The sequence below is a fragment of the Poecilia reticulata genome, linkage group LG8 (genome assembly GCF_000633615.1).
Source record: "Poecilia reticulata strain Guanapo linkage group LG8, Guppy_female_1.0+MT, whole genome shotgun sequence".
Lineage (NCBI taxonomy): Eukaryota > Metazoa > Chordata > Actinopteri > Cyprinodontiformes > Poeciliidae > Poecilia > Poecilia reticulata.
In genome coordinates, this window is record NC_024338.1 from 25,409,826 (window position 1) to 25,424,064 (window position 14,239).

The 14,239-nt window shown below is 38.9% G+C and overlaps 2 protein-coding genes across 2 annotated transcripts in view; both read left to right on the forward strand.

The window, feature by feature from the left end:
- The first annotated feature begins 1,196 nt into the window (after positions 1-1,196).
- Positions 1,197-9,453, forward strand: LOC103469337 (glycylpeptide N-tetradecanoyltransferase 1). Its single transcript, XM_008416946.2, has 12 exons — positions 1,197-1,336; positions 3,134-3,233; positions 3,406-3,550; positions 3,660-3,778; positions 5,514-5,605; positions 5,702-5,818; positions 5,915-6,085; positions 6,743-6,851; positions 6,941-7,111; positions 7,195-7,359; positions 7,444-7,581; positions 8,345-9,453. The coding sequence occupies exons 1-12, from the start codon at positions 1,233-1,235 to the stop codon at positions 8,363-8,365; spliced, it is 1,452 nt and encodes a 483-aa protein (XP_008415168.1). The 5' UTR covers positions 1,197-1,232; the 3' UTR covers positions 8,366-9,453.
- Positions 9,454-11,024: 1,571 nt separating this feature from the next.
- The window catches only part of LOC103469375 (putative all-trans-retinol 13,14-reductase), a 9,300-nt gene continuing 6,085 nt past the window's right edge, over positions 11,025-14,239 (forward strand). Inside the window, exons 1-5 of the mRNA XM_008417012.2 lie at positions 11,025-11,280; positions 12,034-12,216; positions 12,330-12,563; positions 12,714-12,923; positions 14,065-14,236. Of these exons, the coding sequence (XP_008415234.1) occupies positions 11,121-11,280; positions 12,034-12,216; positions 12,330-12,563; positions 12,714-12,923; positions 14,065-14,236 (959 nt within the window). The 5' untranslated portion in view covers positions 11,025-11,120. The remainder of the gene's footprint in view (positions 11,281-12,033; positions 12,217-12,329; positions 12,564-12,713; positions 12,924-14,064; positions 14,237-14,239) is intronic.

Here is a 14,239-nt window from a genome sequence, read left to right on the forward strand (position 1 = left end):
TTTTGTTTGCTTCGCTTTTTGTTTTTTAAATGCCTGCAAGAGTGTGGATGTTTCAATAACTTAACGCTTATATCAGCTCACCTTTGACCTGAATGCCATTGTAACTTAGGACTTTAATTTATTTAGACCACTCTTTTCCAGGGTGAATGACCGCACAACACAACTGAAATCATCTTTTTAATAGCCAACGGAGCCTGTGTGAAAATTATACATACATATGCTCAAATACAGACAACTCTTCACCTTAATATCTAATATTAGCACCAGAGTTTCTCAAGTGGGCTCTACATTTTCACAGGATCTCAAAATGCTGTACAGAAATCCTGCAGACTTACGTGTCCAGGAGGCAAGAACTGCTCCAAGCAACCGCAGGATAGAGCTCATCAACTTGTGTCTGACTGAATCTGGCATCCATATGGAAGAAGTTAATTTGTTCTGTCTTACCTCAGGATAGCAGAGGTGAGAGTCACAACAAAGGTGGCCCTGGGCAAACTGAATAAGCTCCCACATTAGATAATGCCTCAATCATTTCATTCATCTCTTAGTCCATCTATCGTTCTTTAAAATTTCTTCATCTGAGGCAGAACAAATAAAGCCATACATTTTTAATTTTTATTTTAATTAAGATAAAATTTAAATGAAAATCTTGCTTATATGAATCATTGATTAGATACAGTATCTGTGTAACATAAATCTGTGTAATAGAATAGCTAGTTTTATTAAATTGTGTGCACATTTTAAAATAAATATGGGGTAAAATACCAAAATGTCTTTGCTTGTCTACCATGTATATCCCTGAAACAGAAAAGTTTCCTGAAAGGCACAGTTTCCTTAAACTTTTACTAAACATTTCCCAGATGTCCTCAGGGTTATTTTTTTTTGCGCAGTGTAACCTTTAGGGAAAGTTCCCAAAAGGTTCCCAATATGATTTACATTGAGTAAAGTGTATAGAACATTTAAGGACTTGAACTTTAGCAATATCTTAGAGAAAGTCCCGTCTTAAAATGATTTGATCTGTGTGGGCTGCAAAATCCCCGGCCTCGTGGCTGTTGGGGAAAATTTATATTGAAGAAAAAAAAATCAAAAAACGTATACATGTACTGTTTACGGCAAACATTTCGACATGAACACAAAGAACGACATTAAAGGCGACGCTATCGCGGAGCCAATAGCGTGAAGGCTTGTTTAAAGGCGACCAGCGCACGCCGCGGACCCTCACTTCCTGGTCGAAGATGGCGGATGAGAATGAGACAGCAGCGATCCCGGAGAAAGAAGATGTAGAGGACCACGGGCACTGTAGCGACTGTGAAAATGAAGAGCACCACTTGGAGGACGGGTAACAAGGCAGCTTTATTCATACAGCGGCGATTTACGGGTTATATTGCCTTACTTTTACACCGAAGCGAATGCTAACTGAAGCTTTAGCAAGAAGCCAAGGCAACTGCCGTTCGTTGAAGTCCGACCTCCTTGCGTTCTTCTTATTGGCTACAACCGGTGTCTGCGCGTTAACTCTGTAATGTGATTGGGTGAGGCTGGATTTCTTGTTGCAAAGTAGGAGGGATTTAACGTCAAATACATACACCAAGGCGTAGTTTTAGGGGGTCAAAATGATTAAAATTGGGTTGGAAAATGACCATATATTCCCCTTTCCCCTGCGAGGATTAAATGAACAACATTTTTGAAGTTTGTTATGTTTCAAGGTGTTGGCATGTCGTTTCTTTGCAGGTAGTTACTGATTATGCCCAGTTGACAGATGCGGGTTAGCTGGTCATGCTAACAAAGCTGTCAAACCCCTTTTGTCCGATGCGAATTCAGAGTTAAAAGTGAAACGAGCAGTTGCGCATTGATGATAACAATGCGCTTTCTGTTTTACCTTTGTAACCAGCAGTGTGTGGTGAGCCTTCGTTTCATACTGTTTTGACAGAAATCTGCAACGTCTAGAAACAGCTGAAGTCAGAAGAGCTCATACGCAAAATAGACTTGGATGGAAATCCTACTTGGCCTGCACTTGAGCCACAGTGCAGGGTCCTTTTCTACTTTTAAGAGCAATTTAAGAGAGAGGGAGTTATCTTGTCTCCCCTCCTATGTCATGGTTCTTTAAGGTCATGTGTTGCAAAATAAAATTTAAAAAATCAACTTATTCTAAAAACACTTTTAGATCCACAAAGATTAAAACATGCCATCACTTGAGTGTGGTCGTTAGGTTGTTGATGACCCTGTTGATTCTAGTAGTAAGCACATGAGGTACTTCTCCATGCAAACAAAGTCTGGTTGTTCGATGCTCCTACTGGACTGAAATGGAACCATGGAGAACAAACTATTGAATGTTTTGTTGTCCATTGTCCCAGCCACTCACTGACCTCCTGTACATGGGTATGTAGACACGCTTGGATACCATGTACTTCTCAACTAGAGGCCATGTGATTCGCCATCTGCACTGATGGGGGCGGGGGGCAGGGGGTTGAAATGCAGGCCTCTGTCCTCTCTTGGACACTAATGAGATAATCCCCTGTAAGTACATTGTCAGGATGGATGCGAGTAGGTGTGTGGTTTATCAAGTTTGAACTCAATATTACTCCTTCCTGTTGTGTCTTTGTGTCAGTTTAAATGATAAAGTGAGGCTGTTTTCTCACCTGCTTTAGAGCTGCAACATGTGGCTCTGTGGATCATCCACAATGGCTCTTAATAACTTTGGCTAAAAAACAAAAATAACCAGCTCATGTCTTAAATATAGAGCTATATTTAAATCTAAATATGTATTTAAAACATTTTTTTTCTCAAAAGGTCATGTGACATTTGTGGCTCTAAATTATTATTATTTTGGCTAGATTGTCAAGGTTGCAGACCCCTGGCCCATACTAGAGAAAAGATCAACACAGATGGAGATAAAATACATACAATGTGGATATAGTGCTAATAATACTAGTAGTAATGATTATAAAAGCATTTTGTTAAATAAACATTTAAGTTCATTTTACATTTCCATATTTAAAACAAAAAATTACAAACAAGGGCATTTAGTGAACTTTGAACTTTACACAAAGCAATAATATTTCCGACGTACATGTAATCACTTAAATTTTTTATTAGGATCAGGTTTTCTCATGTAATGGATATTTCCGCTGTTTTTCAGTGAACGTGCGGATGACACTGGTGCCAAGAAGAAGAAAAAGAGACAGAAAAAGAAGAAGAAAGCCGGTGCCACCGAAGCAGCTCAGGATCCACTTGCTAAGGCATGAAATAAGTTTTTAGCTTTGAAAAATTATCTAAGGTACAGGAACAAATTACAACCTGTAGAGGTCTTCTAAGTGTGGAGCAGCACACCAGAATGGCTAACAATGAGGTTAAAGGAATTGTAATACTTTTCCTTTTATTCCAAATGAGCTGTTTTAACTTCCTGAACAGGTGAATTCACTACCAGCTGATAAGCTACAGGAGATCCAAAAGGCCATCGAACTGTTTTCTGTTGGCCAAGGCCCAGCCAAAACCATGGAGGAGGCGACTCGGAGGAGCTATCAGTTCTGGGACACACAACCTGTGCCCAAGCTTGGTATGACGATCGTTAGGGTTTTTTATTTATTTCATTTGAACAAAAATCTACTTGGCTTATGTGCTGTATTGCTGGTTTTTCTGCTTCATGTCAATTTATTTTCCTTCAGGGGAGACCGTAACATCACACGGCTCAATCGAACCTGATAAAGACCACATTAGAGAAGAGCCGTACAGCCTCCCTCAGGGCTTCACCTGGGACACGCTCGACCTGGGGAACCCCGCTGTGGTAAGACCGAGTTAAATCACACTTCAAATAAAGAAATCTTCATTTCTCTTTATCCTACTTTGCAAAGTTTTTAACTTATTGTAACCTGGTGCAGCATGTCCATGTAGTACCAGATAATTTTAAGTCACATTGTATTTGGTGTAAAAGAAGACGAAGTTGCATCATATTTGCAATCTGATCTCTTTAAGATTATTTGCTCACAAAACAATTTATACGCTATGATCTTTTTCACATTTTGCCATGCTACAACCACAAATTAAAATATCTTTGTGTGATTTTTTTGGGGGGGAGGTTGGAAGATTGATCAACACAAAGCAGTTCATCCTTGTGAGGTTGAAGGAAAAGTGCAAAATATTGACTCAGGCCACCATGGTTATTAATTTCTCGAACCACCTTTGCTGCCGTTGGTTCTAGAGATTGAAATTTGTCCCCTTTAGCAAAGTAGCTCAAGTAAAACTGAACCTCTGAGTCTGACCCATCCCCATGTTTTTCTTCCAGTATTACCTGTATATCTCTTCATCCATCTGCCCGTTAAATCTCTGCTAAGGGAAGCACACCAGCAGCATTGTGTTGACAGAGCATGTTTAAAAGCACAGATTGTTTCTTCAGTTTTCTACCATATTTGGTGTTTTGCATGTAGACCAAAAAGATTAATTTTGCTCCTATCTGAGCAGCAGATCGTTGTATTTTTCCACTTGAGCTTTGAATCTCCTGTCCTCCAGTCACCATGCATCTCTTGGCTTCTTTTTTCTAATGGACAGCCACGTCTTTGTAGCGTTGCAGTTACTGTTTTCATTTTCAGATTGAGAGCTGTTCAGAGGCTGGGATGTTGTTTCATAACTTGGCATTGCTTTAATGTTGTTTCTTAATCTTCATGATGGTTTTAGTTTGCTAATTTTCTCTAACAAACCTCTGAGGGACTTGCAGAGCAGCTGCATTTATACTGAAATTAAACACACAGATGGATTCAATTTGCAAATTAAATCACTTCTGGAGGCAGTCGGTTGCATTGATTATTTATTTTTTCCTGATTGGTGCTTATTTTCTTTAACAAACCCCCAAGGCCTTCAGAGATCAGGTGTAATCAAAGTGGGATTAAATGACAGATTTCTGGATTTTGCAAGTTAAGGGAGCTCTGAAGGGAATTGGCTGAACTGCTTTTTATTTAGAGATCAAATCACAATAAAATGTGTTGGAAGGTTTTGGCTGCAGTTTTGTTAAATATCAGTATTTGTTGCAAGATGATGTATTTAAATCATTATTTTCTGCTGTTCCTCTTTTCATGCATAAATTGTGTTTCTTCCTGTTGATCAAAGGCAATTCCAATAGGTGGGTTTTAAGTCTAGATTTAAAGGAACTCTGTATTTCAGCTGTTTCTGTATTTTTCTTCAGATTTGTGGAGCATAAGAGCTGAATTCTACTTCTCCATGTTGGGTTATTGGTAATTAAAACAAAATTAAAGAGATCCTTATTGCAGATTCTTATAAATAATGTCTACAATGATCTGGATTGTTTTATTAAATGATGGTTGTCGTCCCATTTCACTGAGACTGAAATTAGAACGTACCACGGGGGTTTAAATTATTTTTGCGAACATGAACAGACAGAATTGGTGTCAGATTTACACTGGCAATGGAAGATGGAGAAATTATCTTACAAAACAGTATTTTTTTACTATAACTCCCTCTATTTTAGATCTTATTAATGCGATTAAAATGTTTCTTTTGTCTTCCAGCTGAAGGAGCTCTACACTCTCCTCAATGAAAATTATGTGGAGGACGACGACAACATGTTCAGATTTGACTACTCCCCTGAGTTCTTGCTCTGGTAGCTTCATGAATTCAGTTTGACATTTTAAAGTTACATTTAATTTCCACTTATAGATACTTTGGCATCAAAACGAATAACCCGTCTCTTGTTCAGGGCTCTACGACCTCCAGGTTGGCTGCCTCAGTGGCACTGCGGAGTCCGAGTGAACTCCAATCAGAAGCTGGTCGGATTCATCAGTGCCATTCCAGCCACCATCCGCATCTATGACATGTAAGTTTATCCACTGGATTGTTTTTAATGTTTTATTTTTGAGTACGTCTTGAATCTCCAGCCAACTTCCATCACTTGTTGTTCTTATGCTTTTAGAGAAAAGAAAATGGTAGAGATCAATTTCTTGTGCGTCCACAAGAAGCTGCGAGCCAAACGGGTTGCTCCAGTTCTGATCCGGGAAATCACCAGACGGGTCAACCTTCAGGGTATCTTCCAGGCGGTGTACACTGCCGGGGTGGTACTGCCCAAGCCTGTGGGAACCTGCAGGTCTGCATGGCAAATGGCCATATCTGTTTTTTGTTTTTTTTACTTATTGTAAAGCCTGGAATGTCATCTGTTTTAAAGCTGTAGTTTGTAACTCTTATAAAAATGCTTTTAACACATTTGTTAAAACTATCACCATGTTGTGACAGTATAGTAGAAGACGGATAATCTGTGAAAAGATGAACCTCCTCCACCTTGCATTTCGAAGAAATGCAAGCTCCAGACCAAAAGTAACCAGTCAGGACCAGGAGGAGGGTCTAAGCGATGTCGATCAACCTCATGAATGTGCTGCTAAATGTTCTAATGGCAAAGAAGCAATTTGCTGTTACAAGAAAACTGCTTTTCTGCTGTCATTGGTGGCCTTGCTTTTAGCTTTAGCATTCTTGACATGGGAGAAGCTCTATCATAGCAGAGAACAAAGAAGGGAGGCATGCACATGAGCTGATTGACAGCACTAAGACCCTCCTCCTGGCTCTGATTGGTCATTTCTAGTTAGGAGAAGGAGAAGGCGGAGGAACTTTTATTTATTTATTTTTCCACAGATTCTGTCTCTTACCGTACTGTCTTGTCATGGTGACAGTTTCAACAAATGTGTAAAAAAAAAAAAAAATTTAATTAAAGTTGCATACTGCAGCTTTCACATACTCTTCTTCTGGACAGGTACTGGCATCGCTCTTTGAACCCACGAAAACTAATCGAAGTGAAGTTCTCCCACCTGAGCAGGAACATGACTATGCAGCGCACCATGAAGTTGTACCGTTTGCCTGAGGTCACTGGCAAATAGAAACAGATTTTGATGCGGATTATCAGCTAAGCTCTTCTTTCATCATATTCCATCATATTCTTTTCACCCTTCAGTCCCCAAAAACTTCTGGTCTGCGACCGATGACCAAGAAGGATGTACCAGTGGTGAGCCGCCTCCTCCGCGAATACCTTAACCAGTTCAACCTGGTTCCTGCCATGAACGAGGAGGAGGTGGAGCACTGGTTGCTCCCACAGGAGAACATTATTGACACATATGTGGTGGAGGTAAAGGATGTTTTTGTTGGTTAATGTCTCAGCAAAGGTTTGCACCTTTTTATTATTCTAATGATGATGTTGTTATCCAACAGAACGAAGGCAAAGTGACAGATATCCTGAGTTTCTACACACTGCCTTCCACCATAATGAATCACCCTGTTCATCGCAGTCTTAAAGCGGCGTACTCCTTCTACAACGTGCACACCACCACACCCCTGCTGGACCTGATGTCCGACGCTCTCATTCTGGCCAAATCGGTTCGTCTAACACATTTTTATAAAAACGTACATAAGTGATCCTTTCTTCATGCGTTAAGCTCCTTCTGCTTTGTGCCTATACAGAAAGGCTTTGACGTCTTTAATGCACTGGATCTAATGGAAAACAAGACTTTCTTGGAGAAGCTGAAGTTTGGCATCGGGGATGGGAATCTACAGTATTATCTGTACAATTGGAAGTGTCCCAGCATGGGAGCAGAAAAGGTACATTTTTCCTGGATTCTCTTTTTTTTTATACCTGACTTAATACCTGACTTATTCTAAAAGTATTAGTTTGTATCCTGACACCAGCTTAATATGACAGTGTTTCCACCTTTTGGTGACTACTCAGTTGACCTTCAGGTTAAAGTATCAGAAATGTCTACATTTTCACCAGCATAGACAATATCACTGTTTTCTTGCAACAAATTGTGAGGAGTTTTATTTTTACTGATGAACACAAAATATTATTTTTGCCACATTCATTGTTGTGATGAACATTTACCCATCAAGTAAAGTGGTTTTGAGTCATTTCTCCGATTAGAAAATGGAGTCAGTGTCCTGAATATGGCCATGTGTTGGATCGCTACAATGACTTTACCTCCCATTAATTTTCCGCATGTTTAATTAGACCCTAAAACAACATTTCTGCATTATAAATCCCGTTTTTTAAATTTGTCTTGTGCAGAAGAAATGTACATTTTCTGATAAACTCAATATTGGTTTTTCGTTAACCATTTATTTCAGTAATTAGCTTAACTGAAATAAATGCCTACTTTTCTCACTTTGTGCGTAATATTTACTTTTTTCAGTTTTTGATTTGAATCACTAATTAATAAACCGACTTAGAATTAATATAATTGAATATCTTTTTGTTTTGAGTCATTTCTCCAGAAGGTTTTCCTGTCGCACAATTCAAGATGTCGCCATGTAGAGTAGTTTGTGATTTTTAAAGCCTAATTTAAAATCTGCTCTGATTGTTTTCCAGGTTGGATTGGTTCTGCAGTGACATCCCTTTACGCCACAAGCACGCGTCACCAACGGGCCTGAAAACCGCACCATGGACTGATGGCTTCATGCTTTCGGAAAAGAAAACCCACTCCTTCCCCCTCGTTTTTACTTTCTGACCTTTTGAACTTCGACCTGCACTACCGCTGCCAGGTGTACTGAGGCTGGGAGAGCCCTCAGGTTTTCCCAGTCCCTCAACCACATGGACCTTAAGCCATTTGTAGTTTATCATTGCAAACAACTGTATTTCCTCTGAAAGCTGTCTTAAAATGTACCAAAACACAACCGAATGCACGGGTTACTGGCCACTACTTTCTTCCAGACCCACAGTAAATGTACATAAGTCGGACATAACTGCGGTTAAAGCCCTAACACATGCAGAGTAGAACCTACTGTTTGATTTTATCCTCAAATATTGGAAGTGCTTTTTGAAACTAAAATAAAAATTGAGTTTTAGAAATAATCAAAACAAAATGGGTGACAGAGATTTTAACGAGGAGGCTGAAAAAGATGCGGTAAATACCAAAAATGGACTTAAGATAAGGGCTTCTGGTTCGATCCTTCTTGTCATGCTTGACCCCCTTTTTTTTTTGTTTGTTTGTTTTCTTTTTTTAAATCTGTTTCAGCAGCCGTGAAGGTTGCTCAGTACTGCTTGAATTAAACCCAGAGTTGGTGTTTAATTTTTGAAGCTCCACTCATTTATACCAACTTTTTGTGGCCATCCCTCTTTAGCTTACTGTACTAACAAAAGAATCACCAACTGATCCTGAATCTGCTTAGTTGGACACAAATCAATCCACACTGATCAGGCTGGACTGCTGAAATGAGGCAAATGGCATTCTGATGGCGGGGTTGTGCTGCACACCTGTGAGCAGGGATGAAATTTATGACAAATTTTAATATAAATGTCCCGTTCCCTTCCGCCCCCCAAGTTGAAAAATGTTCACCCTGAAATAATGTTTCCCAAACATTTGAAAAGTTTCAGGGTGAGATCAGAAATCTTTATTAGATTTGAATGTGGGGAAAGTCCAAGAATGAGTTTAAATGTTTTACTTCAATAAAGACTTAAATTATTGAAATGTAAACAAACATGGAGTTGTCATCAAGTTTTAGAGCGCTGGACTGATAACTGTCAGTTCATCTGAATTAAAAGACGAGACGACACTGATGTTATTATACAGCATGGCATATTTCAAGGTATCCTTCATATCGACTGCTGGGCTGCTTTTAAATTGGGCGAGGTTTTATAGTGAATGATGGAGAGGAACAGGGAGGGTGATGTTGACTCTAATAAATAGTTTCTTATGTAAAACTTGGGTTTTGTTGACAAAGGATGTCCAAAAAATTTGTCTTCCTGTGATTATAATGCAGGAATTCAATGTGAAGATGCAAATAATGTTGTTTTTTTTTCAAATTTGGAGTAAGAAATACCTTCAAGAAGTTGCCATGTTATTGCAAACCTTATCAAACAGGAATTTTAAGTCAAATCAGTCTTTAGCAGTCAGTAGTAGTTTTTCTTTACACTAGTAACTGATCAGATTACAACCACCTATCCACATCACTGCTGTTTGATTAAAAGCACATTTTCTGTAATTCAAGTACAGGGAAAAAATACAAAATAGCTGAAAATATGAAGTCGCAATTCAAAAATCATCTGAACTTAAATTTTAGTCTAAAAGTTGTTTTCCCACCATTTATTTGTTCTATAAAGTTCCTCAAACATGTTATCTTTCTATAAGTGTCTATTGTAAAAATTCAAACAATGTAAATTGTGCTACTCATGTAGGTGGAGCTGCGTTGCTGAAAAAATGCAGGAAACCTAGAAAGGAATGTGTGAAGCATGTAGATACAGGTACGTCTCAGTAAATTTGAGCATCATTGAAAATAGTTCTCAGTAATTTGAGAGATGAAACTGCATTAAAGTTTTGTGGAGGGAAAAAATATGGTAAAAGAGTTTTTAGGAAGGGCTGAAACAGATTCCAAACATTAGATTCTGTGTGAAGTTTTTTTTTTAAATATATATAGCCAGTAATAATGCCATCTGGTGGTGTTGGTCCACTGTCTATTCTGAGTTAACAATCATAGTACCTCATGCTTTCCTCTGCAAATAGTCTTTATGAAGAAGACAGGTTAATTTTTCCAGCAGCATTGGAAACTCCCTATACTGCTAAAAGCATAAATACTTAATTGACCACTGTATCACTGAACTTGCAAACGGACCTGACCTAAATCCCAAGAGAACCTGGAATATTGTGAAAAAGCAGATGTGAAACATTAAAGTCAAGCATGCAGCTGAACTGAAAACAACACGAGTTTCCTTAAACCCAAAGCAAAACCACAGACTGAGCTAAGTTGATGCAGTAATCATACAAAAGAAGCTATGACCAAATGAGTGCAGTAAACGTATTCAACTTTAGGTCGGTATAACAAACGGACTCGTATTTTAAATGGTAAAACTAAACTAATTCCTTTTAGAATTCAGTATAAGACTAAACTGCTTTAAATGTCTGGTCTGTATCGAGTTTTTACTGTTATAAAGGTCAATTTAGCTTCAGCCATGCAGTACGACACGGACAGTACGCGCACCTCGTTCTCGTCGCTTATTGGACTGGATAATATTACGTATAGAAAATCTAATGTTCTGATTGGCTGTCATCTGTCAGTAAAATGGGCGGGACTAAGCGATACCTAACGAGGAAGTGAACTCGACAGTAATTTGACCAGTTGATAGGACGTATCAAAGAAAAGTTGGCGTGATGTTGACGATTGTAGCCTTTGCTTGTGTGTCTTTGGTCATATTTATACTTAAATATGTCTTCGGCAGCTCAGGTCCGAACCCCTTTGAGAAGGACTGTCGTGAGCCGCTAAAAGAGAAGGTTTACGACAAGAAAGAGAAAAACAAAATCCTTAAGCAAGGTGGGTTTATTTATATTTTATTCATGCAAATGTATTAACTTAGTTCATAGCATTGATGTAAATTTCATGGCTGCAAAGCAAAATGTGCAGACCTGCTTAAGATAATATTTTCATATCCAAACAGCTATTTTGATTGAATAGATAATTTAAATATTATTTGCCCCGCCTCTTGCACTGATTTAAATACATGTATTTACTGTTAGTAAAACATCAAAGATGTGAAATAGGGCTATGGTAGACACAAAAAGATGTACATTTCTGCCAAAAAGCGACGAAATTTCCGAGAGTTTCTAAAATATTTCTAAGATATAAAGAATCAGATTTTTTTTGTTGCAAGTTTGTGACTTTTTACAATTGCTTTCTAGAAGATTTCTGAGATTTTTCTGTAAGTTTCTGAGATTTTTTTTTTCACAGAAATTTTCTACTACTTTTTTTTATATATACACAACAGCCCTAATATGTCATAGTAGAGATGGGGGTTAATGATTCTAAAAAATTATTGGTAAAAACTTGTGAAAATTAAAAAAACAAAAGATTGTTTTTGCTGTAGATGCACTGATTGTCTGGTTTTGACCATTTCATTTTATTTCAAAGGACTTTAGTACGTAAAAGGGTACAGTTCAAGATTATATTTTTAATTAAATATATAATTAAGTATTCACTAAACATGAGTTTGTTTGCTCTGGGAATATGTCGTCCATTTCCCTTTCTACCCACAGCTGTGATTCATAATTCTTACTTTTTTTGTGGCAGGTTTTGTGGCCAGTAAAGTGCCAGACAACCTGGATGCAGTCATCATCGGCAGTGGTGTCGGTGGACTCGGCCTGGCTGTGCTGCTGGCTAAAGTTGGAAAGAAGGTTCTGGTTCTGGAGCAGCATAGTCGGGCCGGGGGATGCTGTCACACGTTCACAGAGAAGGGCTTTGAGTTTGATGTTGGTGAGATGATCCTTACATGTCCCTCACATATGCAGGAAGATCAGTTTAAAAGAAATTCGTTCTTCTTCTTTTTGTAAAAGCTATTTCTGTAATAACACATTTTCATATCGTAGGTATCCATTACATCGGTGGCCTGATGGACCATACGCCCTTTCGCTGCATGCTGGACCAGATGACCAATGGTCAGTTGCAGTGGGAGAAGCTGGAGAACCTGTTTGACCACGTCGTGCTGGGACCGCCCGAAAACCGCCGCTCCTACCCCATCTACAGCGGCAGCGCTCGCTACTCCGAAGAGCTGAAGAAGCGATTTCCTGGAGAGGAGAAGGCCATCGATGAGTACCTGAAGCTTTAGCATCACAGAAGCCTAAAGGGATTAAACATTTTGACACATCATCATTTGGATTTTGACTGTCATCTATTCAAAAGTCCTTTTAAGGTCAGAGTTGAAGTAAAAAGATCCATGTTACCATCTGTGTGTGCTGTGTGTGTTTTTCTTTTTTTGCAGAAAACTGGGCGAGGCGTTTGGGTGATGGCTGTGCTGAAGCTCTGCCCCTTACCTTTGGCCAAGTTCCTGATCCACACCGGCCTCGTCAAGCATCTGTCTTACTTCTACAAAATGGCGCCACGCAGCCTGAGAGACGTGGTCAACGGGCTGACGGAGAACAAGGACCTCAGAGCTGTCTTCTCCTACATCTTTGGCACCTACGGTACGCCCTGCTGCATTTTGGTTTCTGGTTAAAAGACGATTATCACACGAGATGTTGTTAACTTGGTCTCCTAGATGTCCGTATATGAGACATTTGTCTCTTTGTCCTTTTTGTTGCTGTCCATTTCTTCCATTTTTATTTATTTGGAGTATTATTCTGTCTGCAATGGTTTAAAATCACTGATCCTGACTTGTGGGTCTGCCTGGTTTCGCTTCTTGTTATTGATTTCTTTTAAGCCACTATTTATCTGAGAAAAGTGCAAAAAATAATCAGATGTTCCCGGAAAATTCAGTTCACTTCATTTATTGGACAAATGAGTCCCTAATTGTGACATTGAAGGGATAAAATAGATGCATCCTTTTCATGTTTTTTCCTTCTTCTTACAAATAACACTGATACCCATAAAGAAAATGCAGTGACTCCCATTTCCTCCAGAAGTTATTAAATTAGTAAATTGAGTCCACTAATGTGTGATATTCAATCTCAGCACAAATGCAGCTGAAGGAGGTTTGTTAGAGCACATTAGTGGACAAACGGCAAACGCAGCAGACAGGTCAGTCTTCTGTGGAGAGCTTTACAGCAGAGTTGAGTTTTAAAACAATAACCACACTTTGCTCAAAATGGAGAACTGAAATCTCATTAACTCCAAAACCTGTTTAAATCTGTGCTAAGACTCCAAAATTGCTCTTTAGATGCTCGTCATCCTGTCTGACTGAATCTGAGATATTTAGAAATGAAATGAAATGTCAGGCTTGCTTTTCAGGACACGAGATGCTTTATAATGAGATCTGTCATTCCCATTCACACACACACACATTCACACACTGATTTTGCAAAAAAACAGATGAGAAAACAAGACAATATTTAGAAATGAAAAGCTGTAGATATACCAGACAGATTTTTATTTACACCAATGGCTGAAATTGATTCTTTAACATTTTCTCGAATGCTGAAAGTTTTGGTTGAAGCTCGTAATTCTGGGTGGGAAGATTAAAAATAAAATGATGTACTATTCTATGATACCCACTTTAATAATTTTAGATAAAATTCTTCGCCTCCAATCGAATTGGATTTGAGGACTCAAATTTATTTGCGAGGTGGCTGATCAGTTGCTGTTTTTTGTATTTCGTTTAATCTTCAGGCAACATACCAAAAGATGCCAGCTTTGCCATGCACAGTTTGCTGACCACCCACTACCTGAGCGGCGCCTGGTATCCTAAGGCTGGCAGCAGCGAGATTGCCTACCACATGATTCCCACCATCGAGAAGGCAGGGGGCGCTGTTCTGGTGCGAGCCCCAGTCAACCGCATCTTGTT